This window comes from Tiliqua scincoides, chromosome 2 (assembly GCF_035046505.1).
Source record: "Tiliqua scincoides isolate rTilSci1 chromosome 2, rTilSci1.hap2, whole genome shotgun sequence".
Lineage (NCBI taxonomy): Eukaryota > Metazoa > Chordata > Lepidosauria > Squamata > Scincidae > Tiliqua > Tiliqua scincoides.
In genome coordinates, this window is record NC_089822.1 from 249,576,977 (window position 1) to 249,602,515 (window position 25,539).

Here is a 25,539-nt window from a genome sequence, read left to right on the forward strand (position 1 = left end):
CCCCCCTTTTCTGGTCAATTGATAAACCTACTGTCATGGGAATGAATTAAGAATGTCTTGCCAGGAGAGGTGGTGGTGATGGTGATGATCATGATGATGATGGATACAGTAAAGCCAGAGTTCAGCACTCTAAAAGCACAGTACGGTACATATGTTTACTGTGCAGCAAATCACAATGGGTTCAATGGGGCTTACTCTCAAGTATGTGGCTATCCCATTCCTCTCTCCTTTGGAAATGAACAGAACTAAATATTGGCAGGGATATGCCTGGTGTCAGAATAATCATCTGTCATTTGCTGAATTGCAGGCTGCTTACTGGAATGCGAACACAACCTGAAACCTTTCACATCTTAAAGGAAGTGCAGACTAAGCATAAAAATGCTCAATCTGTCAAGCAATATCATAATCAATTTATGCTGCAATCCTATCCTCACCTATCCTTCTATCCCCTATGACTGCATGCAAAGCATGAAACGGTTGATACCAAGTCACAGAGCTGCCTGGAAGAATTTGTCCTGAACAGGAACATCAGTGCTCAGTTTGTGATGGCATGCAAAATTGCTGTACCACTGTACCACTTCACCTGGTCCACCAGAAGTAACTGGCGATTACATCATTGCCAGTTACTTCTGGGTTGGGAGGCCAGATGCGACACAACAAACACCAGGAAGAGGCTCAGGGTTGACTGAAGGGTTTTTTCAGATGTGGAAAAGCATCCTTTGAAGCATCCTACCACTGTTTGTTGTGTTGTGTTCCTGGTCTTGCTGCTGGCCGGCAGGTATCCGGGGTCACACGCGTACCACCAGACACCACCTCAAGTACTACTGGTGGTACCCATACCACTGGTTGAAAAACACTGGTCTAGATCCCATGACTCAAGTCTGAAACTGATATGACCACACTCTGCATCTGAATCTCTTTGTCTCTTGTATCTGGTTGCTATAGAGCAGTGATTTTCAACCATTGTGCCATGGCACACTGGTGTGCCGCGAAGGGTCTGCAGGTGTGCCAAGGGAATTTGTGGAGGGCCATTTATTATTAAGGCCATTGGGGGATGTGAGTCCCCCATCAGCACCACGATGTGCCTTGTCAATTTTAGCGTCAATGTGCCCAGAGATGAAAAAGATTGAAAATTGCAGCGATATAGTATAAGCCTTCAAAGTCATGGAAGATAAAGCAAAATACAAATATTTTTAAATTAAATACTGTACTGTAATGTCAATGCAAATTACTTTTTTTTTTATTTTCCCCCCACAATCTGGGGAGGTAGAAAATTCAAGGAAAATTTAGACTTTAAGACCCACTCATAACCCCAAATCCCTCTAGCTAAAAAACGCATACCTTTATGTGTCCCTATCAGCAGCAGATGGAGCTGGGATCCTCAAGAAAGCAGAGTGGATTTCCAATGCAGCATGACTTGAAAAATCCCATACTTCTAGTATTTTAAGAAAATCGTGTTCTTGATGCTCATCTGCCTTCTCTTTCTGCAAGTCAATGTATGGCTATCCCGTGAATGTCAGTTACGCTGAGTCACGGAGGTAGCAGTCAGACAGAGATTTAATCTATCGTTTTGTCTAATATGGATTACTGAGATGTCTTTATGAAATAATGTGATCTCAGTGCTACATTATATTGCTGCATCTCAGCTGCCAATGACTTGAGCCCCTGTCTGGGGGGCAAAATGGGGTCTTTCAGCCCTTATAGGTTCTATGACTGTCGGCGCCATGGTCCAATCCCTTGAGGAAAAGCTGTTCTTCAATGTATCAGGCCACAATAAGGATCACTGTTTATATCCCCCAGGCTGCCCAGTGTTTACAATGGCTGAAAAAATATTGTGAATGATCTGGCTTTTGGGGAGTTTGATCCCAAGACTTTAATTAAAGGTTTGTTGATGGAAACAGAAAATATCCCTGAAGAAAATTTAGCACTTTCAGGTGCTTTGTATAATACTATACAATTCTTTTTATGAAGACTGCTCTGTATTTGTATGTTCGGTATAGCTTCGGGGGGGGGGGGGCATCTTGTCATATCCCTGAACCTGAGATGGACATTTGCTAAGTTAGCCAAGGGTCCACTTCATTTTCAGTCTTCACAAGAATGACCCACTCTTTGGGGCTTCTTTAAATGCTCATCTGCCCACAGCCAGATGTGGGCAAAATAAACCATTATTCCAGTTGGCCATGTGCCAAAGAGGTCGAATTGTTGCACTACTTATGGCAAAAAAAAGAGCTTGCATATATCCCTTTATGTATGTATCCCTTTATATTGTATATATAGACAGTTATTTTTTGTTACCACTTTTTGATATCAACAACCTGATCTGGGTCACACACTATCATTTTTTTGGATATGAAAGATACTGATATATAAAGGGATACATACATACATAAAGGGATATTCTATGTGTGGCTGTCCTGGCAGCCATGCTGTGATCTAAATTCTTCTGCTGCAGAAACCAGCTGTCCCTACATCTTCTCCCCTGTAACATTTAATAAAGCAAAATTATGTTAATTTCCCTCCTCTTTCCCACAAACTTCAGCCAATGAAATACAATGAAGGATGGAAAATTTGCAACATGATGAAACCATGGCATGCATTTGGCCTTATTGGGTGTGAGGAGGAGGAGATGCAAGGTCTTCTTTCAGTGGCAACTGTCTAGGAACCGTAATGTATAGTCATGACCTTGGGTACAATTCCAAGGTATTGTGTTGCCTGGATGGGATGGTTCATGAAATGATTTGCATGAATGCAAGCATGTGAAATCATTTTGTAGACACGTCTAATTCATGCAGAATTAATAACTGGTGACCTTACGAGCAGAGAGATGGTTAAGAACATCCCTGCTGGATCAGGCCAAAGGCCCATCTAGTCCAGCTCCCTGTATCTCACAGTGGCCCACCAGATGCCTCAGGGAGCACACAAGACACCTACATCCTGGTGCCCTCCATTGCATCTGGCATTTTGAGGTAGCCTCCTTCTAACATCAGGAGCTTGCACATACCCATCACAGCTTGTAACCTGCAATGGACTTTTACTCCAGAAATTAGTCCAATCCCCTTTTAAAGGCATCTAGGCCAGATGTCATCAGAGTTCCACAGACTAATGACATGCTGGGTAAAGAAATATTTTCTTTTGCCCGTCCAAACTCTCCCAACACTTAATTTTAGTGAATGTCCCCTGGTTCTGGTGTTGTGTGAGAGGAAAAAGAACATCCCCCTATCCACTTGACCCATCCCCTGCATAATTTTGAATGTCAGAATCATCTCCCTCTTCAAGCGCCTGATTTCTAGGGTTCCTGTATAAACCCACTTGATAGGACTTTTTTCAGCAAGTTACTCAGAGATGATGATGATGATAAAGATGATGATGATGATAATAACAACAGTATTTATATACTGCTTTTCAACTAAAAGTTCACAAAGCGGTTTACAGAGAAAAAGATGACCCTTTCTGGTTAAATATTTCAAAGAACGTGACTCCACAGGAACCATCGCAAGAGCAGTCACTTGGAACAAACATTTATGATGGATTTTCTTCAACATAAGGTCACCAGCCAACAGCCATAGGACCGTGCTACCTTCAATTTCTGCCTATTACTCCCCCTTGCCCCCAAAGAAAAAAACAACCCTGGAGTACTTTGTACACTAACATTTGGAATTTCTGATACTGTATGTAGGCGACGGTTTACAGTCCAGTCCTATCCCCAGAGGCTCCACTGGGTGCAGCACTGCCAAAATGGCTACCGCTGCATCCAGTGGCACCACTGCGGCTACCAGAGGCCTCCTCAAGGGAAGGGGACTTTCATCCCCTTCCCCCTAGTAAGGGCCAGGGGCTGCAATAGGTTTCCCGATCGCCCAGTTAAAAGGTGATCGGAGTTTGTTTGGCCTGGCCGGGCACGAGAGTCCCTCCCCAAGGGGGAGGAGAAAGGGGCTGGGTCTGGCAGCTACAGCGGACCTGTTAAAAGGGCACGAGACCCAGCCCTCTTCCTTCTGTGCACGTGGGCACCGTGGGAATAGAGTGGACCTGACCCCATCCAGCCACCTTAGGACCAGTGCAACTCCCGAGGAGGCCTCCTGCGCTGGATCTCTCGTGCAGCGTGTTTGATCTGTAAGATGGGGATGGGGGTTGGACAGGCTCTGCCCAAGGAAGGATCAGGTGCAGTCCAGGCACACTTTCCTGGGAGTAAGCCCCGGGGAGTGCAGGGGGACTTGCTTTCCTGGGAGTAAGCCCCGGGGAGTGCAGGGGGACTTGCTCCAAGCAGACATGCTTGGAGTGTGCGCTCAGTCCCTGGCGTGGTGGGTGGAGGGGACTCCCTGCTGGCCTTGCCCGGGTCTCCAGTGGACAGCGCACGTGCACAGTGCCCAGCTCCAGCTACTGCTTCCTGGGAGGGTGCCCACAAGGGTTGCTGGAGAGGGGCGCTGTGATCACAGGGCTGCTGCAGGGCTCCCGCCTGCCCAAGTAGCAGGTTGCAGTGCGCTCGTGGGAGCAGGCTCCGCGCTGAGCCTCCCGAAGGCGCAGGTGCCTGACCGCGCAGCTGCAGGACTGTTGCAGCTCCCTGCATGCGGCTGGCAGGCAAGCCCAGGGCTCCCAGTGCGCTCCACGTGGGAGCAGGATCTGCATGGCACGGAGCAGGCGCCTGGCCGCACGTGGCTCGAGCTGCAGGACTGTTGCAGCTCCCTGCGTGTGGCTGCAGGCCAGCACGGGGCTCCAGGAGGTGTCCTGCCGAGCCCGGATCCCTGCTGCATGCAGGATCACATGGGGAGTCGCCATGGGAGGCGGGCACCAGCTCAGCGTCACCCACTTTCATACGAGTAAGCCCCAGGGGCCATAATGGGGCTTGCATCTGAGGAGCCAGGCAGAGGCTTAAATGCTGGGGCTGCAACCCCAGCCAGGATTTCCAGGGAGGAAGCCCCTTGGACTATAATGGGGCTTGCTTCTGAGTAGGCATGCAGAGGCTTGGATCACGGGGCTGCAGTCCTCGCCCCACTTTCCAGGGAGGAAGCCCTTTGGACTATAATGGGCCTTGCTTCTGAGGAGGCAGGCAGAGCCTTGGACTCTGGCTGCAATCCTAGACACACTTTCCTGAGAGTAAGCCCCATAGTCTATAAAGGGCCTTGCTTCTGAGGATGCAGGCAGAGCCTTGGACTTTGGCCACAATCCTAGACACACTTTCCTGAGAGTAAGCCCCATAGTCTATAAAGGGCCTTGCTTCTGAGGATGCAGGCAGAGCCTTGGACTCTGGCTGCAATCCTAGACACACTTTCCTGAGAGTAAGCCCCATGGTCTATAAAGGGCCTTGCTTCTGAGGATGCAGGCAGAGCCTTGGACTTTGGCCGCAATCCTAGACACACTTTCCTGAGAGTAAGCCCCATAGTCTATAAAGGGCCTTGCTTCTGAGGAGGCAGGCAGAGCCTTGGACTCTGGCTGCAATCCTACACACACTTTCCTGAGAGTAAGCCCCATAGTCTATAAAGGGCCTTGCTTCTGAGGAGACAGGCAGAGCCTTGGACTTTGGCCGCAATCCTAGCCACGCTTTCCTGGGAGTAAGCTCCATGGACTATAAGGGGCCTTGCTTCCGGATCATAGGGCTGCAGTTCTCGCCCCACTTTCCAAGGAGTAAGTTCCTTGGGCTATAAGGGGGCTTGATTCTGAACAGGCACACAGAAACTTGGTCATAGGGTTGCAGTCCTCGCCCACTTTACGGGGAGTAAGCCCCTTGGGTGATAACGGGGGGCTTGCTTCTGATGGGGCATGCAGAGGCTTGGAGCATAGGGCTCAGGTCCTGGCTCCAACTTCCAAGGAATAAGTCCCAGGAGTATAAGGGGTCTTGTATCCGGGTAGACATAGCTGGACTTAAGGCTACAATCCTGTCCACACTTTCCTGGGAGTGTGTTCCATTGATTTTAATGGGACTTAATGATGAGTATATGTGCATAAAATGAGCTCCAATGAGTGCAAGGCAGTACAGATACACCAGCCCAACCACCCACAACGATCTCCTCCCAGGCACCTGACCTCCTCCTTGTTAATACTTCATCAGTTTTGGAGGATATTTAGAGGCATATGGGGAGCCCCTGGCCATCTCGGATTGCTTACAGCATGCACTCCATCTATGTGGGAGCCACTTTGAAAGCTGCCTGGCCAGGCTTCAGCACCCAAGGAATGGGGCAGAGTGGATGGGGCATTTAATATGAGAGTATAGCATTTAATATTATGTTTTCCCTGGGCATCAGCAGGGCATTTAGTAACTCGCTTGGTGGGCATGCTGCCCTTGCTCCTTGAGAGAGGAGATATGTGTGCCGCCCCCTATGCCTTTAAGGGAAGAGTGGCATTCTATTACCAACCTGCTTAACAGGCATGCTACCCCTTCTCCTTAGGGGAGGATGGCGATCTGTTACCAGGCTGCCTAATGGGTGTGCTTACCCGACTTCTGTGGGGGTGGTGGTGTTCTGTCAACAATGTGCTTACCAGGAGTACTGCCCCTACTCCTTTCAGAGAAGGGGGGTGTTCTGGTGCAGACCCACTTAGTGGGCATAATGCCACTAGGCCTTTGGAAGAGGGAAGGAGGTTTCTGTTAACAACCTGCGTAGCCGTTTCTCCTTGGAGAGGGGTGATGTTTCGTTACCAGCCCACTTAATGAGTGCACTGTCCCGGCTCCTGGGGGAGGGGCAATGTTTGGTTACAACCCCCCTTACGGATTTGTGGCCCCTTCTTCTTCGAGAGGGGGGCGTTCTATTAGCAACTGTTTAATGGGTGCTCTGCCCCCGTCCGGGAAAGGGGTAATGTTCTGTTACCAGCCCGATTGACAGGATTGACAACCCACTGGCAGGTATGCTGCCCCGTTCCTTGAGAGAAGGGTGAGGTTACCAACCCACTTAATGATGAGCGGTCCCTCCTCCAGTGGGGGAGGGGTGAGGTTATGTCAGCAAAGTTGCTACCAACCTGCTTAACAGGCAGTGTTACCAACCACTTTAATGGGCATGCTATCCCTGCTTCAGTGGGAAAGGTGGGATGTGCAGTCAACAACCTACTAACAAGTACGCAGCCCTTATTCCATTGTAGAGAGGGGCGATGCCGCTAACTCACTTAACAGGTAAACGGTCCCTGCTCTGGTGAGGGAGGGGCGAAGTTCGGATGACAACCTGCTTAGCTACCCCTACTCCTTTAAGAGAGGGGTGAGGTTTTCCAACCTGCTTGACAGGCGGGTTGCCGCTGTGCCCAGTTGAGGCACTGCAGGAGTACCAGTGGGAGCCCTGTCCAGCACGCGGACAGCTCCCCGCTGACTTTATCCCAGTCTAGGGTGGTCTTTTCGCATGCCCTCATAGCCCTGGAGTTGCAGCCAAAGGAGTATAGCCTTCATTCCAGGTAGGACCTTGGCGCTCTACAGCTTATAGGCGCTACATTCGGATCTTTTAGAGGCAGGCTCCTTCATTGGCACCCCCCTTTTATGGGGGGATGCTGCAACGGGCAGGGGTTGTGGCAATAACTTCTTCTGCAGGATGTGGTGAGAAGCTGGTTCATGAACTGTCTGTGGCCATTCCATGGTAGTTTGGGCCCGCAAGTGGGCAGCCATGAGGCATTTTGGAACGCAGCTCAGGCACAGCCCTGCCATGCAAGTTGGCTGACTGGCCAAGCAGGGGATGTGGTGGGGCCAGCTGCTACCCGCAATGGCGGAGTAATTGAAGGAGAACTTGTCGTCTGACATATTGGTGATCCACCTGTGCAAAAATGATCTGTGTGGGAGGTCCGGGTTGCCGCTCAGGCCCAGAGCAGGCAAGGAGCTCGCCACCCTTCAGGGTTGGCTGCCCGGCATCACGATGGTCTGGTTGGACTCCTACAGCAGCAGGTGTGGCATGGTGCCAGCCACTGTGCTGAGGTGGAGAGGATGAGGTGGAAAGTTGCCAAACAGATAGGCCAGTTTGTGGCATGGACCGGTGGACGGGTCATTGTGCATCCAGTCATTGCCTTCTCAATGCCTGCTCTCTACAGAGGAGATGGCTGCACTTGTCTGAGCAGAGGGCGGACATCTTTCTGAGAGACCTGCAGGATGGCCTTAAGGCGCTTCTCCCCCTGGTTGGGAGCGGGGGGGGGGTCAAACGCTAGGCTGACCCCTTCTTGTGGCAGGTGGTGCGGGTTAGGAGGCGTGAATGGGACTTTTGGCATGCACCTTCAAGCGGCATAGGCAGGGCGGTACCCTATTTCAGTCCTCAGGGGCTCAGCAGCACGAGGACGTAGACGGGGCCCTGGCCGGGACCGCGGGGCACACCTCAGAGGCTCAGCGGCTCGAGGTGGCGCAGTCCGCGATCCAGCTGCCTTCCCCTTAAGGGATAGACATGGATGAGATGCGCCGTCCCAGCAGCGGGGCGCGACTTGGAGTCGGGTGCATGCCCGCCTGGGGGCAGAGGTTTCTGGTACCGCCCAGAGGTCCCTCCCTGCACCACAGAACAAAGTCAGCAACTGATGCAATTAGTTGCCATTACACTAATTTGAGTTTGGTCCATATATTTTCCAAAACGTCTGTGCAAAACTTTTACTAATTAGAAATAAAGTATCTTGGGTATTATTTACCCATTTTTGACTAGAGACATAGCTCATTAACCACTCAGATAAGCTTGTTTGTGTTCTGCTAGTGTCCTGGACATGTAAGTGATGGAACTTTAAAAATATTGTCAATGAGAAAACTGGAGATGGTACTGAGGCACGTTGACCTTTGACCCTAGACTGTAAAGTCACTGGATAGCCCAGTAAAGTATAAGCAGCGTAGAAAGAATTATTTTAAAGCATAAAGGCACATAGAGTAGTGAAAGCTGTTCTCATCTAAAAATCATAAGTTAGTCTCACAGAAAAAGCTGCTTAGAAAGCTGTTTTGCTAGCTGAGACCTTGGGGCCTCAAAGTCTTGCGTTGATACTTTTTGGAATTTGGAAAAGGGAGCTGTATCTCAAAGACAGATAAACTCCTTCTTGGCAGAAGTATACGGCCAGCCAAGATATCACAAGCTGAGAAAACACATATATGCAACATTGTAGTCATTAGAAGTAAGAAAAGCCTTAGTATTGCAGGGAAGGCTTATCAGTTGGCAAGGCTTTTTGGCAAACTATATAGCGTTTAGCTAGCTGGACACAGACACCTACAAGAGACTAATTTAGAAAAAGAATATATTTAATCAGATAACCAAGAACATTCTTGAGAATCAGTCTTTGTTTGAATTATAACTGAAATGGAGCAATGAATGTTAAAGGGGGTTGGTGCAGGTTTGATTAGGAAGGTGCAGAGAGAGAGATAGAGAGGGAGAAAGCAGTTTGCCTGGCATGTAATGTCTGAGTAACTTGTTTGAAGGTAAATGGGGGAAGGATTTCTTAAAAGGAAAATGTGATGCAGTGAAAGTATGGCTTGTTTTATGTTAAAATATATGAAAAATCACAAAATTAGCTCAAAGGGATTACACTTTAACAGGTGCTAGGCAACCAATGAAGGGAAGAGGTCACTTCTTGGCAAAGATATACACCACTATACCCCTTAATAAGTAACTGGTCACAGTAGTCACAAATAGAATTAAGACATAGAGTAAAACTTGTTAAAAGGAAGTTTAAAGGACCTTGCTTAACAGAGGTTGGCAGAGAGCCCCCACAGTGTTTTACTAAAACCAGGAGAAGAGATGCAGAAGAGATAAGATGGGTGGCTCAAGTAAGGCCATCCTAATTAGGAAGGGTTTGAGAGGAATATATGTCAATAAATGGATCAGAAGTTCTACCAAATAAGTGTTCATACCCGTGTTTAAGTGTTTTTGTGTTCTCTTTAATGAGGATGTTACAGTGAACCCTACTGGTTTTTGAAAACTTTTGGAAATTGTGTAATTTTGGCTAAGTTTTAAGATGAAACCCCACCTGTATGTAAATAAGAGCCGATCAATGGTTTTGCTCACTTGTTGCCCACCTATTTTCTATCTTTTATGTAAATGATATTTTATCTAGAGCCTATTATTATCTAGAGCCCCATTTATGATGTCAAACTTTCAGCGAATGAGAAGTCTAGATTTTCAGACAAAGGAGTGTGTGGTATAAAAGTTAAGGACCAGCGTTCAGACGGGGTCCATGCTTTGGACATGAGTCCCGTGGACCAACTGTATACAATTCAATAAAAGCCTGTGAACCTTCATCCCTGTGTACTGAGTTGTTCTGAGTTGCTTATCTGAGTTGCTGATTTGCCTTGCAACAGTACCACAGATCTCAAAAGCCCTTTGCTGAATATGTAAGCTGCAAGGAAGCATCAGAAGGGATACACTGCAATCCTATGCAGATCTACTCAGAAGTAAGTCCCATTTTTACAATGGAGCTTACTCCCAGGAAAGTACACATAGGATTGCAGTTTCAGCAGAGCCCATTCCACAGGGCATCATGGCAGCATATACCATTTCTCATGAAAAATATTCAGGGCACAATCCTATCCAGTGCTTTTGCACCCATGCCAATGGGGCATGCAGTGCAACCTGCAGTGGGCAGGGCAGTAAGGGAGACCTCCTCAAGGTAAGGGATCATTTTTTCCCTTATATTGAGGCTGCATTGTGATTGCATTGGTGCTGGACAGTTAGTTAGATAGGATTAGGCCTTCAGTGTGCTTTGCAAAACCAATTACAAGAACGGATTAGTGGAGCAAACCATTCATTTATATAAATTAAGATTGCAGTCCTATGCACGCTTTCCTGAGAGTAAGCTCCTCTGAATATTCTGGTTCTTACTTCTGAGTAAATATGCATAGAATTGCTCTGTAAGTGAAAGAGATGGGAGATGATGTAAAGAAAAATTTACCATAGAATCTTTTTTAAAATTTATTTTGGAAATGCACAATATTGATACAAATGTGCATAATTGTTCTCTGTCCATTATACAAATGTTTGATAAATTTTGAGGAAGCCCTCAAAATTGTCACTCCCGGATTGGCCTTTTCAGCCACACTAGACACTGTGCCAGAACCACCTTTCAGAGCGCGATACCATAGTCTTTCGAGACTGAAGGTTGCCAATAAATAAATAGTGTCCTGGACATGTAAGTGATGGAACTTTAAAAATATTGTCAATGAGAAAACTGGAGATGGTACTGAGGCACGTTGACCTTTGACCCTAGACTATAAAGTCACTGGATAGCCCAGTAAAGTATAAGCAGCGTAGAAAGAATTATTTTAAAGCATAAAGGCACATAGAGTAGTGAAAGCTGTTCTCATCTAAAAATCATAAGTTAGTCCCACAGAAAAAGCTGCTTAGAAAGCTGTTTTGCTAGCTGAGACCTTGGGGCCTCAAAGTCTTGCATTGATACTTTTTGGAATTTGGAAAAGGGAGCTGTATCTCAAAGACTGATAAACTCCTTCTTGGCAGAAGTATACGGCCAGCCAAGATATCACAAGCTGAGAAAACACATATATGCAACATTGTAGTCATTTTGTATTGTATTGTATTGGCAACCTTCAGTCTCGAAAGACTATGGTATCGCGCTCTGAAAGGTGGTTCTGGCACAGCGTCTAGTGTGGCTGAAAAGGCCAATCCGGGAGTGACAATCCCTTCCACACCGGGAGCAAGTGCAGTCTGTCCCTGGTCTGTCTCCCTGGCTATGGGCCTTCCTTCTTTGCCTCTTAGCCTCAGACTGTTGGCAAAGTGTCTCTTCAAACTGGGAAAGGCCATGCTGCACAGCCTGCCTCCAAGCGGGCCGCTCAGAGGCCAGGGTTTCCCACTTGTTGAGGTCCATCCCTAAGGCCTTCAGATCCCTCTTGCAGATGTCCTTGTATCGCAGCTGTGGTCTACCTGTAGGGCGCTTTCCTTGCACGAGTTCTCCATAGAGGAGATCCTTTGGGATCCGGCCATCATCCATTCTCACAACATGACCAAGCCAACGCAGGCGTCTCTGTTTCAGCAGTGAATACATGCTAGGGATTCCAGCACGTTCCAGGACTGTGTTGTTTGGAACTTTGTCCTGCCAGGTGATGCCGAGGATGCGTCGGAGGCAGCGCATGTGGAAAGCGCTCAGTTTCCTCTCCTGTTGTGAGCGAGGAGTCCATGACTTGCTGCAGTACAGAAGTGTACTCAGGACGCAAGCTCTGTAGACCTGGATCTTGGTATGTTCCGTCAGCTTCTTGTTGGACCAGACTCTCTTTGTGAGTCTGGAAAACGTGGTAGCTGCTTTACCGATGCGCTTGTTTAGCTCGGTATCGAGAGAATGAGTGTCGGAGATCGTTGAGCCAAGGTACACAAAGTCATGGACAACCTCCAGTTCATGCTCAGAGATTGTAATGCAGGGAGGTGAGTCCACATCCTGACCCATGACCTGTGTTTTCTTCAGGCTGATTGTCAGTCCAAAATCTTGGCAGGCCTTGCTAAAACGATCCATGAGCTGCTGGAGATCTTTGGCAGAGTGGGTAGTGACAGCTGCATCGTCGGCAAAGAGGAAGTCACACAGACATTTCAGCTGGACTTTGGATTTTGCTCTCAGTCTGGAGAGGTTGAAGAGCTTTCCGTCTGATCTGGTCCGGAGATAGATGCCTTCTGTTGCAGTTCCAAAGGCCTGCTTCAGCAGGACAGCGAAGAAAATCCCAAACAAGGTTGGTGCAAGAACACAGCCCTGCTTCACTCCGCTTCGGATGTCAAAAGGGTCTGATGTGGAGCCATCGAAGACAACAGTGCCCTTCATGTCCTTGTGGAAAGATCTGATGATGCTGAGGAGCCTGGGTGGACATCCAGTCTTGGGGAGAATCTTGAAGAGGCCGTCTCTGCTGACCAGGTCGAAAGCCTTTGTGAGATCTATGAAGGCTATAAAGAGTGGCTGTCGTTGTTCCCTGCATTTCTCCTGCAGTTGTCTAAGGGAGAATACCATATCAGTGGTGGACCTGTTGGCTCAGAATCCACACTGCGATTCTGGATAGACGCTCTCTGCAAGTACCTGGAGCCTCTTTAGTACAACTCGGGCAAACAGCTTTCCTACAACGCTAAGGAGAGAGATGCCGCGGTAGTTGTTGCAGTCACCCCTGTCACCTTTGTTCTTGTACAGCGTGATGATGTTTGCATCCCTCATGTCTTGAGGTACTCCACCTTCTCTCCAGCAGAGACAGAGGATTTCATGCAGCTCAGTGACGATGATCTCTTTGCAGCATTTTAGGACTTCAGCAGGGATGCTGTCTTTTCCAGGTGCCTTGCCAAAGGCAAGGGAGTCCAGGGCCACGTGAAGTTCTTCTAGGGTTGGTTCACTGTCAAGCTCCTCCAGCACAGGCAGGCACTCAATGTTGTTCAGTGCTTCTTCGGTGACTACATTTTCTCTGGAATATAGCTCAGAGTAGTGCTGCACCCAGCGTTCCATCTGCTGCGCCCGATCCTGGATGACCTCACCTGTGGCAGACTTCAGAGGGGCAATTTTCTTCTGTGTTGGACCTAGGGCCTGCTTGATACCATCATACATCCCCTTGATGTTGCCCGTGTCAGCTGCTATCTGTATCTCGGAACAGAGCTGGAGCCAGTAGTCGTTAGCACATCTCCTGGCAGTCTGTTGGACTTTGCTGCGAGCAGTTCGGAGGACCTGCAGGTTGCGCTCACTAGAAGTAGTCATTAGAAGTAAGAAAAGCCTTAGTATTGCAGGGAAGGCTTATCAGTTGGCAAGGCTTTTTGGCAAACTATATAGCGTTTAGCTAGCTGGACACAGACACCTGCAAGAGACTAATTTAGAAAAAGAATATATTTAATTAGATAACCAAGAACATTCTTGAGAATCAGTCTTTGTTTGAATTATAACTGAAATTGAGAAATGAATGTTAAAGGGGGTTGGTGCAGGTTTGATTAGGAAGGTGCAGAGAGAGAGATAGAGAGGGAGAAAGCAGTTTGCCTGGCATGTAATGTCTGAGTAACTTGTTTGAAGGTAAATGGGAGAAGGATTTCTTAAAAGGAAAATGTGATGCAGTGAAAGTATGGCTTGTTTTATGTTAAAATATATGAAAAATCACAAAATTAGCTCAAAGGGATTACACTTTAACAGGTGCTAGGCAACCAATGAAGGGAAGAGGTCACTTCTTGGCAAAGATATACACCACTATATCCCTTAATAAGTAACTGGTCACAGTAGTCACAAATAGAATTAAGACATAGAGTAAAACTTGTTAAAAGGAAGTTTAAAGGACCTTGCTTAACAGAGGTTGGCAGAGAGCCCCACAGTGTTTTACTAAAACCAGGAGAAGAGATGCAGAAGAGATAAGATGGGTGGCTCAAGTAAGGCCATTCTAATTAGGAAGGGTTTGAGAGGAATATATGTCAATAAATGGATCAGAAGTTCTACCAAATAAGTGTTCATGCCCGTGTTTAAGTGTTTTTGTGTTCTCTTTAATGAGGATGTTACAGTGAACCCTACTGGTTTTTGAAAACTTTTGGAAATTGTGTAATTTTGGCTAAGTTTTAAGATGAAACCCCACCTGCATGTAAATAAGAGCCGATCAATGGTTTTGCTCACTTGTTGCCCACCTATTTTCTATCTTTTATGTAAATGATATTTTATCTAGAGCCTATTATTATCTAGAGCCCCATTTATGATGTCAAACTTTCAGCGAATGAGAAGTCTAGATTTTCAGACAAAGGAGTGTGTGGTATAAAAGTTAAGGACCAGTGTTCAGACGGGTCCATGCTTTGGACATGAGTCCCATGGACCAACTGTATACAATTCAATAAAAGCCTGTGAACCTTCATCCCTGTGTACTGAGTTGTTCTGAGTTGCTTATCTGAGTTGCTGATTTGCCTTGCAACAGTACCACAGATCTCAAAAGCCCTTTGCTGAATATGTAAGCTGCAAGGAAGCATCAGAAGAGATACACTGCAATCCTATGCAGATCTACTGAGAAGTAAGTTCCATTTTTACAATGGAGCTTACTCCCAGGAAAGTACACATAGGATTGCAGTTTCAGTTCCTTCCTACAAGCTGGCAGAGCCCATTCCACAGGGCATCATGGCAGCATATACCATTTCTCATGAAAAATATTCAGGGCACAATCCTATCCAGTGCTTTTGCACCCATGCCAATGGGGCATGCAGTGCAACCTGCAGTGGGCAGGGCAGTAAGGGAGACCTCCTCAAGGTAAGGGATCATTTTTTCCCTTATATTGAGGCTGCATTGTGATTGCATTGGTGCTGGACAGTTAGTTAGATAGGATTAGGCCTTCAGTGTGCTTTGCAAAACCAATTACAAGAACGGATTAGTGGAGCAAACCATTCATTTATATAAATTAAGATTGCAGTTCTATGCACGCTTTCCTGAGAGTAAGCTCCTCTGAATATTCTGGTTCTTACTTCTGAGTAAATATGCATAGAATTGCTCTGTAAGTGAAAGAGATGGGAGATGATGTAAAGAAAAATTTACCATAGAATCTTTTTTTAAATTTATTTTGGAAATGCACAATATTGATACAAATGTGCATAATTGTTCTCTGTCCATTATACAAATGTTTGATAAATTTTATTGTCACAGCTTAAAATTTTGAACAATAATTAAGCAAACGGAATGTATCATTTCTGAGGTCTGCATTTTATAAAGACCTTTTTCAGCGCTGCAATCACATCCCGATTCCGCAGGCTGTATATAAAAGGGTTCAGCATTGGGGGGACAACAGTGGTGAACACAGAGTTAATCATGGACCTTTGTGATGAATAAGAGGATACAGGAACAGTGTAGGTCAGTATTGCTGCCCCAAGAAAGATACTCACCACAATCAAGTGAGACAAGCAGGTCCCTAAGGCCTTGTGCCTTCCTTCAGTTGAGCGCATGCTCAAAACTTGCACAAGGATGGCTATGTACGAAGAAAGGATTACTAAGATGGGGAGAAAAATTACCACCACATTGTCAAAGTATATGACTTTTTCAAATGCAGATGTGTCAGTGCAGGATAACTTCAGGAGAGCTGGAAGCTCACAAAAGAAATGGTCAATCACATTTGACCCACAGTAGAGAAGAGATTGTACATAAACGGCAATGACCAGGATGATGAGTGATGATGAAGACCAGATCCCCACTGTCATGATAATGCAGATGGTTCTCCTCATGAGGACTGGGTATTGCAAGGGCCTACAGATGGCCACATACCTATCATATGACATGACAGCCAAGACAAAGCTTTCTGAGCTCCCCATGGTCAGAGTGAGAAAAATCTGGGCCACACACCCTGAGAGTGAAATTGCGTATCTCTGTGTTAAAAAGCTCACTGACATTTTAGGGAACACAATGAAGATCTGACCCATATCCATGCAGGACAGTTGACTCAGGAAAAAGTACATTGGAGTATGAAGGGTGGAATCAATCTGGATAAGGAACAGGAGGAGAGAGTTCCCCAACAGAGCAATGAAGGCCATAAAAAGCACTATAGCAAAGAAAACAGTAGGCGTCTTTAGATGTACAAGCCCCACAAGAAGAAACTCGGTCCATGACGTCCCATTTGCTTTTTCCATTGCCCCTGAAGACAGAAGAACAATATTGTTGAGATAGTAATAACTGTAAAAGCCACATACACAAATCTTAGTTAACCCAAAAAGGTTCGTTTCATGGTCAGTTTTTAAAATACCATTTCAAACTTGCCACATTGGCACTGAGAATTAATGTGCTGCATAATTTCCTTTCAGTTCCATGCAAGCGTGGCCACATGGATCTCAGACTGAGAGTTGGGATGGGCTGGGGAGACTCCAGAAATCTCAAATGTCTTGATCAAAAGGTGTTCTCCCTGAGTTTTCTTCACTGTGGAATTGTTTTATCAGACAATTAATGAAATCACGTCAATTCAAATAAATCTTTTAAGATTATAGTGCTATTTTGGTTGAGTGGAGAGGGAGGGAAGTGCTATAGCTCAGGGGGCTGAGCTCTTGCTTTCCATGCAGAAAGTCCCAATTGTAATCTGTAGCATCTCCAGGTAGGACGAAGACATTTTCTGTGTAAAATTGTGGACAGGCACTACTGGTCTGAGTTAACAGTACTGGCCCTGGTGGACTGATGGTCTGATTCAGTGTATGGCAGATTTTGAAGGTAGGCATTGTGAGAGCCCCAGGTGCACACAATAGAGATGTGAAGCTCTTCTATGTATTACCTTCCCCATTCACTGCAATGGAGTGGAACATATTGTTTAAGATGCCCTTTGGCAAGTATTCCACCAGCCACTTAAAAAATGTTTTTAACAACTACTGACAAGTGTCAATGCTTGCATGTTTCTGCGGCTAAGTTCTTCAGCACAATCTCTGTGGTCTCCCCCCCCCCACACCCTTTTTTGGTCAATTGGTAAACCTCCTGTCATGGGAATGAATTGAGAATGTCTTGCCAGGAGAGGTGGTGGTGGTGGTGATGATCGTAATGATGATGGGTACAGTAAAGCCAAAGTTCAGCACTCTAAAAGCACAGTATGGTACATACGTTTACTGTGCAGCAAATTGCAATGGGTTCAATGGGGCTTACTCTCAAGTATGTGACTATCCCATTTCTCTCTCCTTTGGAAATGAACAGGACTAAATATTGGCAGGGATATGCCTGGTGTCAGAATAATCATCTGTCATTTGCTGAATTGCAGGCTGCTTACTGGAATGCGAACACAACCTGAAACCTTTCACATCTTAAAGGAAGTGCAGACTAAGCATAAAAATGCTCAATCTGTCAAGCAATATCATAATCAATTTATGCTGCAATCCTATCCTCACCTATCCTTCTATCCCCTATGACTGCATGCAAAGCATGAAACGGTTGATACCAAGTCACAGAGCTGCCTGGAAGAATTTGTCCTGAACAGGAACATCAGTGCTCAGTTTGTGATGGCATGCAAAATTGCTGTACCACTGTACCACTTCACCTGGTCCACCAGAAGTAACTGGCGATTACATCATTGCCAGTTACTTCTGGGTTGGGAGGCCAGATGCGACACAACAAACACCAGGAAGAGGCTCAGGGTTGACTGAAGGGTTTTTTCAGATGTGGAAAAGCATCCTTTGAAGCATCCTACCACTGTTTGTTGTGTTGTGTTCCTGGTCTTGCTGCTGGCCGGCAGGTATCTGGGGTCACACAAGTACCACCAGACACCACCTCAAGTACGACTGGTGGTACCCATACCACTGGTTGAAAAACACTGGTCTAGATCCCATGACTGAAACTGATATGACCACACTCTGCATCTGAATCTCTTTGTCTCTTGTATCTGGTTGCTATATAGCAGTGATTTTCAACCACTGTGCCATGGCACACTGGTGTGCCACAAAGGGTCTGCAGGTGTGCCACGGGAATTTGTGGAGGGTCATTTATTATTAAGGCCATTGGGGGATGTGAGCCCCCCAGCAGCAGCACGATGTGCCTTGTCAATTGTTAAAGAACCAATGGTGTGCCTTGTCAATTTTAGCGTCAGTGTGCCCAGAGATGAAAAAGATTGAAAATCACTGCTATATAGTATAAGCCTTCAGAGTCATGGAAGATAAAGCAAAATACAAATATTTTTAAATTAAATACTCTACTGTAATGTCAATGCAAATTACTTTTTTTTATTTTCCCCCCACAATCTGGGGAGGTGGAAAATTCAAGGAAGATTTAGACTTTAAGACCCACGCATAACCCCAAATCCCTCTAGCTAAAAAACGCATACCTTTATGTGTCCCTATCAGCAGCAGATGGAGCTGGGATCCTCAGGAAAGCAGAGTGGATTTCCAACGCAGCATGACTTGAAAAATCCCATACTTCTAATATTTTAAGAAAATCATGTTCTTGATGCTCATCTGCCTTCTCTTTCTGGAAGTCAATGTATGGCTATCCCGTGAATGTCAGTTATGCTGAGTCACGGGGGTAGCAGTCAGACAGAGATTTAATCTATCGTTTTGTCTAATATGGATTACTGAGATGTCTTTATGAAATAATGAGATCTCAGTGCTACATTATATTGCTGCATCTCAGCTGCCAATGACTTGAGCCCCTGTCTGGGGGGCAAAATGGGGTCTTTCAGCCCCTATAGGTTCTATGACCATCGGCACCATGGTCCAATCCCTTGTTCTTCAATGTATCAGGCCACAATAAGGATCACTGTTTATATCCCCCAGACTGCCCATTGTTTACAATGGCTGAAAAAATATTGTGGATGATTGCTGGCTTTTGGGGAGTTTGATCCCAAGACTTTAATTAAAGGTTTGTTGATGGAAACAGAAAATATCCCTGAAGAAAATTTAGCACTTTCAGGTACCTTGTATAATACTATACAATTCTTTTTATGAAGACTGCTCTGTATTTGTATGTTCGGTATAGCATCGGGGGGGGGGGGGGCATCTTGTCATATCCCTGAACCTGAGATGGATATTTGCTAAGTTAGCCAAGGGTCCACTTCATTTTCAGTCTTCACAAGAATGACCCACTCTTTGGGGCTTCTTTACATGTTCATCTGCCCACAGCCAGATGTGGGCAAAATAAACCGTTATTCCAGTTGGCCATGTGCCAAAGAGGTCAAATGGTTGTACTACTTATGGCAAAAAAAGAGAACTTGCATATATTTCTTTATGTATGTATGTATGTATGTATGTATGTATGTATGTATGTATGTATGTATCCCTTTATATTGTATATATAGACAGTTATTTTGGTACCACTTTTTGATACCAACAACCTGATCTGGGTCACACACTATCATTTTTTTGGATATGAAAGATACTGATATATAAAGGGAGACATACATACATACATACATTTTTTAGTTGGCAACCTTCAGTCTTGAAAGACTATGGTATCGCGCTCTGAAAGGTGGTTCTGGAACAGCGTCTAGTGTGGCTGAAAATGCCGATTCGGGAGTGACAATCCCTTCCACACTGGGAGCAAGTGCAGTCTGTCCCTGGTCTGTCTCCCTGGCTATGGGCCTTCCTTCTTTGCCTCTTAGCCTCAGACTGTTGGCCAAGTGTCTCTTCAAACTGGGAAAGGCCATGTTGCACAGCCTGCCTCCAAGCGGGCCGCTCAGAGGCCAGGGTTTCCCACTTGTTGAGGTCCATTCCTAAGGCCTTCAGATCCCTCTTGCAGATGTCCTTGTATCGCAGCTGTGATCTACCTGTAGGGTGCTTTCCTTGCACGAGTTCTCCATAGAGGAGATACATACATACATACATAAAGGGATATTCTGTGTGTGGCTATCCTGGCAGCCATGCTGTGATCTAAATTCTTGTGCACCAGATTCAAAATTTCTTCCATTACCTTTAATTTTTTAACTGATTTAAAAAAAAAATTGTATTTTAAAATATTTCCATCTGTTTTCTATATTGGTCAGAACTACCCATTATATAACCACTGCAAGTCTGCTGTAGAAACCAGCTGTCCTTCTCCCTGTGACATAAATAAAATTAATAAAGCAAAATTATGTTAATTTCCTCCTCTTTTGCACAAACTTTAGCCAATGAAATACAATGAAGGATGGAAAACTTGCAAGATGATGAAACCATGCATTTGGCCTTATTGGGTGTGAGGAGGAAGAGATGCAAGGTCTTCTTTCAGTGGCAACTGTCTAGGAACCATAATGTATAGTCATGACCTTGGGTACAATTCCAAGGTATTGTGTTGCCTGGATGGGATGGTTCATGAAATGATTCGCATGAATGCAAGCATGTGAAATCATTTTGTAGACACATTCATGCAGATTTAATAACTGGTGACCTTATGAGCAGAAAGATGGTTAAGAACATCCCTGCTGGATCAGGCCAAAGGCCCATCTAGTCCAGCTCCCTGTATCTCACAGTGGCCCACCAGATGCCTCAGGGAGCACACAAGACACCTACATCCTGGTGCCCTCCATTGCATCTGGCATTCTGAGGTAGCCTACTTCTAACTTCAGGAGGTTGCACATACCCATCACAGCTTGTAACCTGCAAAGGACTTTTCCTCCAGAAATTAGTCAAATCCCCTTTTAAAGGCATCTAGGCCAGATGCCATCAGAGTTCCACAGACTAATGACATGCTGGGTAAAGAAATATTTTCTTTTGCCTGTCTGAACTCTCCCAACACTCAATTTTAGTGAATGTCCCCTGGTTCTGGTGTTGTGTGAGAGGAAAAAGAACATCCCCCTATCCACTTTATCCATCCCCTGCATAATTTTGTATGTCAGAATCATCTCCCTCTTCAAGCGCCTTATTTCTAGGGTTCCTGAATAAACCCACTTGATAGGACTTTTTCAGCAAGTTACTCAGAGATGATGATGATGATGATGATGATGATAATAACAACAGTATTTATATACTGCTTTTCAACTAAAAGTTCACAAAGCGGTTTACAGAGAAAAAGATGACCCTTTCTGGTTAAATTTTTCAAAGAACGTGACTCCACAGGAACCATCGCAAGAGTAGTCACTTGGAACAGACATTTATGATGGATTTTCTTCAACATAAGGTCACCAACCAACAGCCATAGGACTGTGCTACCTTCAATTTCTGCCTATTACTCCCCCTTGCCCCCAAAGGAAAAAAAAACAAAAACCCTGGAGTACTTTGTACACTAACATTTGGAATTTCTGATACTGTATGTAGGCGACGGTTTACAGTCCAATCCTATCCCTAGAGGCTCCACTGGGTGCAGTGGGCCAAAATGGCTACCGCTGCATCCAGTGGCACCACTGCGGCTCCCAGAGGCCTCCTGAAGGGAAGGGGACTTTCACCCCCTTCCCCCTAGTAAGGGCCAGGGGCTGCAATAGGTTCCCTCCATTCTGTACCAGCTATTTTGCTTGACTTCCCCTTGACCTGAGAATGGCTCCCTCTCTTGAGACTTTTCGGCGAGGCCTGAAGACTCTGCTGTTTAAACAAGCCTTCTGACTTCATGGCCTTTTTAACAGCTTTTATACATCTTTTAGTTGTTTTTTACAGGCCTGATTCCTCTAAGAACTGCTGTTTTATGCTCTTTTTATTCTGACTTTTATCTGACTACTGTTTTTATGGTTTCTGTTAATGTGTTTTTAATATGTTTTTATCTGTTGTTAAATTATGTTTTAATCTGTTTTTAATATGTTGTAAGCCACCCTGGGTCCCTTTAGGGAGAAGGGCGGGCTAGAAATAAAGTTGTTTATTATTATTATTATTATTATTATTATTATTATTATTATTATTATTATTATTATTATTATTATTATTATTATTCCAAACATAAACACTAAGCATTTGTTTTAAATTAATTCACTCATAATATAACATTATTAACATAAATGATTAAATGACTTGGGTGCTCTCTGGCAACTTTGTCTTTATATAAGAGTGGGAGGGAATGTATTTCTCCCCCAAACTCCCTTGTGTTATCTGCTTGGAAGGCCAAGGAGACATTCCTCTGCTATCTCAGTAAAACTGCCAATTAGCCTGCACTTGTAATTTCAGTCTTCTTCAGACTCAGAGATGGATTTTAGCTGGCTTGTGGGCATGCTAAACACATATAGGCTTTTAAAACATTTGAACATTTCTCTATTAAGCTGCTAACATATAATGTGTGAGCATGGCATATCATTTGCTTTCACTGTCTGTTAGCATAACATTTGTTTGTGTTTGGCTTATGGCTTTTTCTTTAGCCTGCATCATGACCACCTGCAGCAGCCCCATGGTGGGTTTATCACTTTCTTCTACAAGGTGGTCACATGGAGACTCTATCATTGTCTCACTTGGCTACTCATTCTAATTGTCTGTGAGCACATAATTAATATTTTGGAAACATGTAGAAACCCCTTTGCAAGCTCTTTTTTTTTGCCATAAGTAGAGCAAAAAAAATTCGACCTCTTTGGCACATGGCCAACTGGAATAATGGTTTATTTTGCCCACATCTGGCTGTGGGCAGATGAGCATTTAAAGAAGCCCCAAAGAGTGGGTCATTCTTGTGAAGACTGAAAATGAAGTGGACCCTTGGCTAACTTAGCAAATGGCCATCTCAGGTTCAGGGATATGACAAGATGCCCCCCCCCATGCTATACCGAACATGCAAATACAGAGCAGTCTTCATAAAAAGAATTGTATAATATTATACAAGGTACCTGAAAGTGCTAAATTTTCTTCAGGGATATTTTCTGTTTCCATCAACAAACCTTTAATTAAAGTCTTGGGATCAAACTCCCCAAAAGCCAGCAATCATCCACAATATTTTTTCAGACATTGTAAACACTGGGCAGCCTGGGGGATATAAACAGTGATCCTTATTGTGGCCTGATACATTGAAGAACAGCTTTTCCTCAAGGGATTGGACCATGGTGCCGACAGTCATAGAACCTATAAGGGCTGAAAGACCCCATTTTGCCCCCCAGACAGGGGCTCAAGTCACTGGCAGCTGAGCTTCAGCAATTTAATGTAGCACTGAGATCTCATAATTGCATAAAGACATCTCAGTAATCCATATTAGACGAAACGATAGATTAAATCTCTGTCTGACTGCTACCTCCGTGACTCAGCGTAACTGACATTCACGGGATAGCCATACATTGACTTCCAGAAAGAGAAGGCAGATGAGCATCAAGAATATAATTTTCTTAAAATATTAGAAGTATGGGATTTTTCAAGTCATGCTGCGTTGGAAATCCACTCTGCTTTCTTGAGGATCCCAGCTCCATCTGCTGCTGATAGGAACACATAAAGGTATGCGTTTTTTAGCTAGAGGGATTTGGGGTTATAAGTGGGTCTTAAAGTCTAAATTTTCCTTGAATTTTCTACCTCCCCAGATTGCGGGGGGGAAATTAAAAAAAAGTAATTTGCATTGACATTACAGTACAGTATTTAATTTAAAAATATTTGTATTTTGCTTTATCTTCCATGACTTTGAAGGCTTATACTATATAGCAGCGATTTTCAATCTTTTTCATCTCTGGGCACACTGACGCTAAAATTGACAAGGCACACCATCGGTTCTTTAACAATTGACAAGGCACATCATGGTGCTGATGGGGGACTCACATCCCCCAGTGGCCTTAATAATAAATGATCCTCCACAAATTCCCTTGGCACACCTGCAGACCCTTCGCGGCACACCAGTGTGCCATGGCACAATGGTTGAAAATCACTGCTATATAGCAAGCAGATGCAAGAGACAAAGAGATTCAGATGCAGAGTGTTGTCATATCAGTTTCAGACTTGAGTCATGGAATCTAGACCTGTGTTTTTCAACCAGTGGTATAGGTACCACCAGTAGTACTTGAGGTGGTATCTGGTGGTACGCGTGTGACCCCAGATACCTGCCGGCCAGCAGCAAGACCAGGAACACAACACAACAAACAGTGGTAGGATGCTTCAAAGGATGCTTTTCCACATCTGAAAAAACCCTTCAGTCAACCCTGAGCCTCTTCCTGGTGTTTGTTGTGTCGCATCTGGCCTCCCAACCCAGAAGTAACTGGCAATGATGTAATCGCCAGTTACTTCTGGTGGACCAGGTGAAGTGGTACAGTGGTACAGCGATTTTGCATGCCATCACAAACTGAGCACTGATGTTCCTGTTCAGGACAAATTCTTCCAGGCAGCTCTGTGACTTGGTATCATTTCTTTCACTGCTTACTCAGGTCCTGGCTTGCAGAAATAGGGGACAAGAGGATCAAGAGCATGGTTTTATGTTAGTGTTAGAACTATAGTGTTAGAACTATAAGTCTCTTCAACTGCATGTTGGAAATCTAGTTCCTTAAGAATCCAAACACTCTCCTGCTCCTGATATGGAAAAATAAAGTTATGTGTTGGTTGTTGATGTTATGATTGTAGCATTTTTTGATTTATTGGTCCGTCTCAAAAATATTGCCTGCCGAGGTGCTGGTGGGAGGGGAGAGGGTAGATTATGCTAGACAGCAGCAACCAGACAAGAGATACCTGACAATCACACCAAATTCAAACAGATTCTCGGGCTAATAATATACTCTGGTAAGGCCCTTTCTTGTTCTATGGTCCTTGACAGACTCCTGGAAGCACATAATAGGCTCATTATGTAGCAGCGGCAAACATGTTTTGGTTGGCAACCTTCAGTCTTGAAAGACTATGGTATAAGCCTACAGCACCCGGTATTCCCAGGCGGTCTCCCATCCAAGTACTAACCAGGCCTGACCCTGCTTAGCTTCCAAGATCAGACGAGATCAGGCATGTGCAGGGTAACAGTTACTACATAGTTTTCTATAGTAGGTTTTCTATAGTAAACTCTTAACAGGCAAATTACAAATATTTAAACCTGCTCAGTGGCAGACCTCCCATTATGGAGGATGGTGCACATGCTCCAGGTGCAAGCCTTTCAAACCCCGTGGAAGCCTCTTGGAGGCTCCCAACGGGGTTGGAAACTGTGATTCCATTTTGCCGGAAGCTCAGTTTAACGCCTCGGGGGTGCCTCAGGAAGCCTCCCCAATGCAGCCTGCGGTTGCGCGAGCCTTCATGAACCTCAGGTGAGCCAGGTGAACTGATTTGCATGCGGGGGGTCAGCAGCATCCTATGAGGAGGCACCATCTTGGACCTTTGTCCTGGAATGTGAGGCTGGAGAGGTCCACCACCACCCCTGCTAGCTGGGTAAGATACACATGTTCAGGTGGGTGCTCCTGTTTTATTAAGCAGGGGGAAAGTA

At 45.3% G+C, this 25,539-nt stretch overlaps 1 protein-coding gene and 1 pseudogene across 1 annotated transcript; both read right to left on the reverse strand.

The window, feature by feature from the left end:
* Positions 1–15,521: 15,521 nt before the first annotated feature.
* On the reverse strand, positions 15,522–16,457 carry LOC136639008 (olfactory receptor 2T2-like). The gene has a single exon (XM_066613035.1). It carries the CDS (start codon positions 16,455–16,457, stop codon positions 15,522–15,524), a length of 936 nt encoding a protein of 311 aa, XP_066469132.1.
* Positions 16,458–24,976: 8,519 nt separating this feature from the next.
* Positions 24,977–25,096, reverse strand: LOC136642719 (5S ribosomal RNA; annotated as a pseudogene).
* Positions 25,097–25,539: the final 443 nt, after the last annotated feature.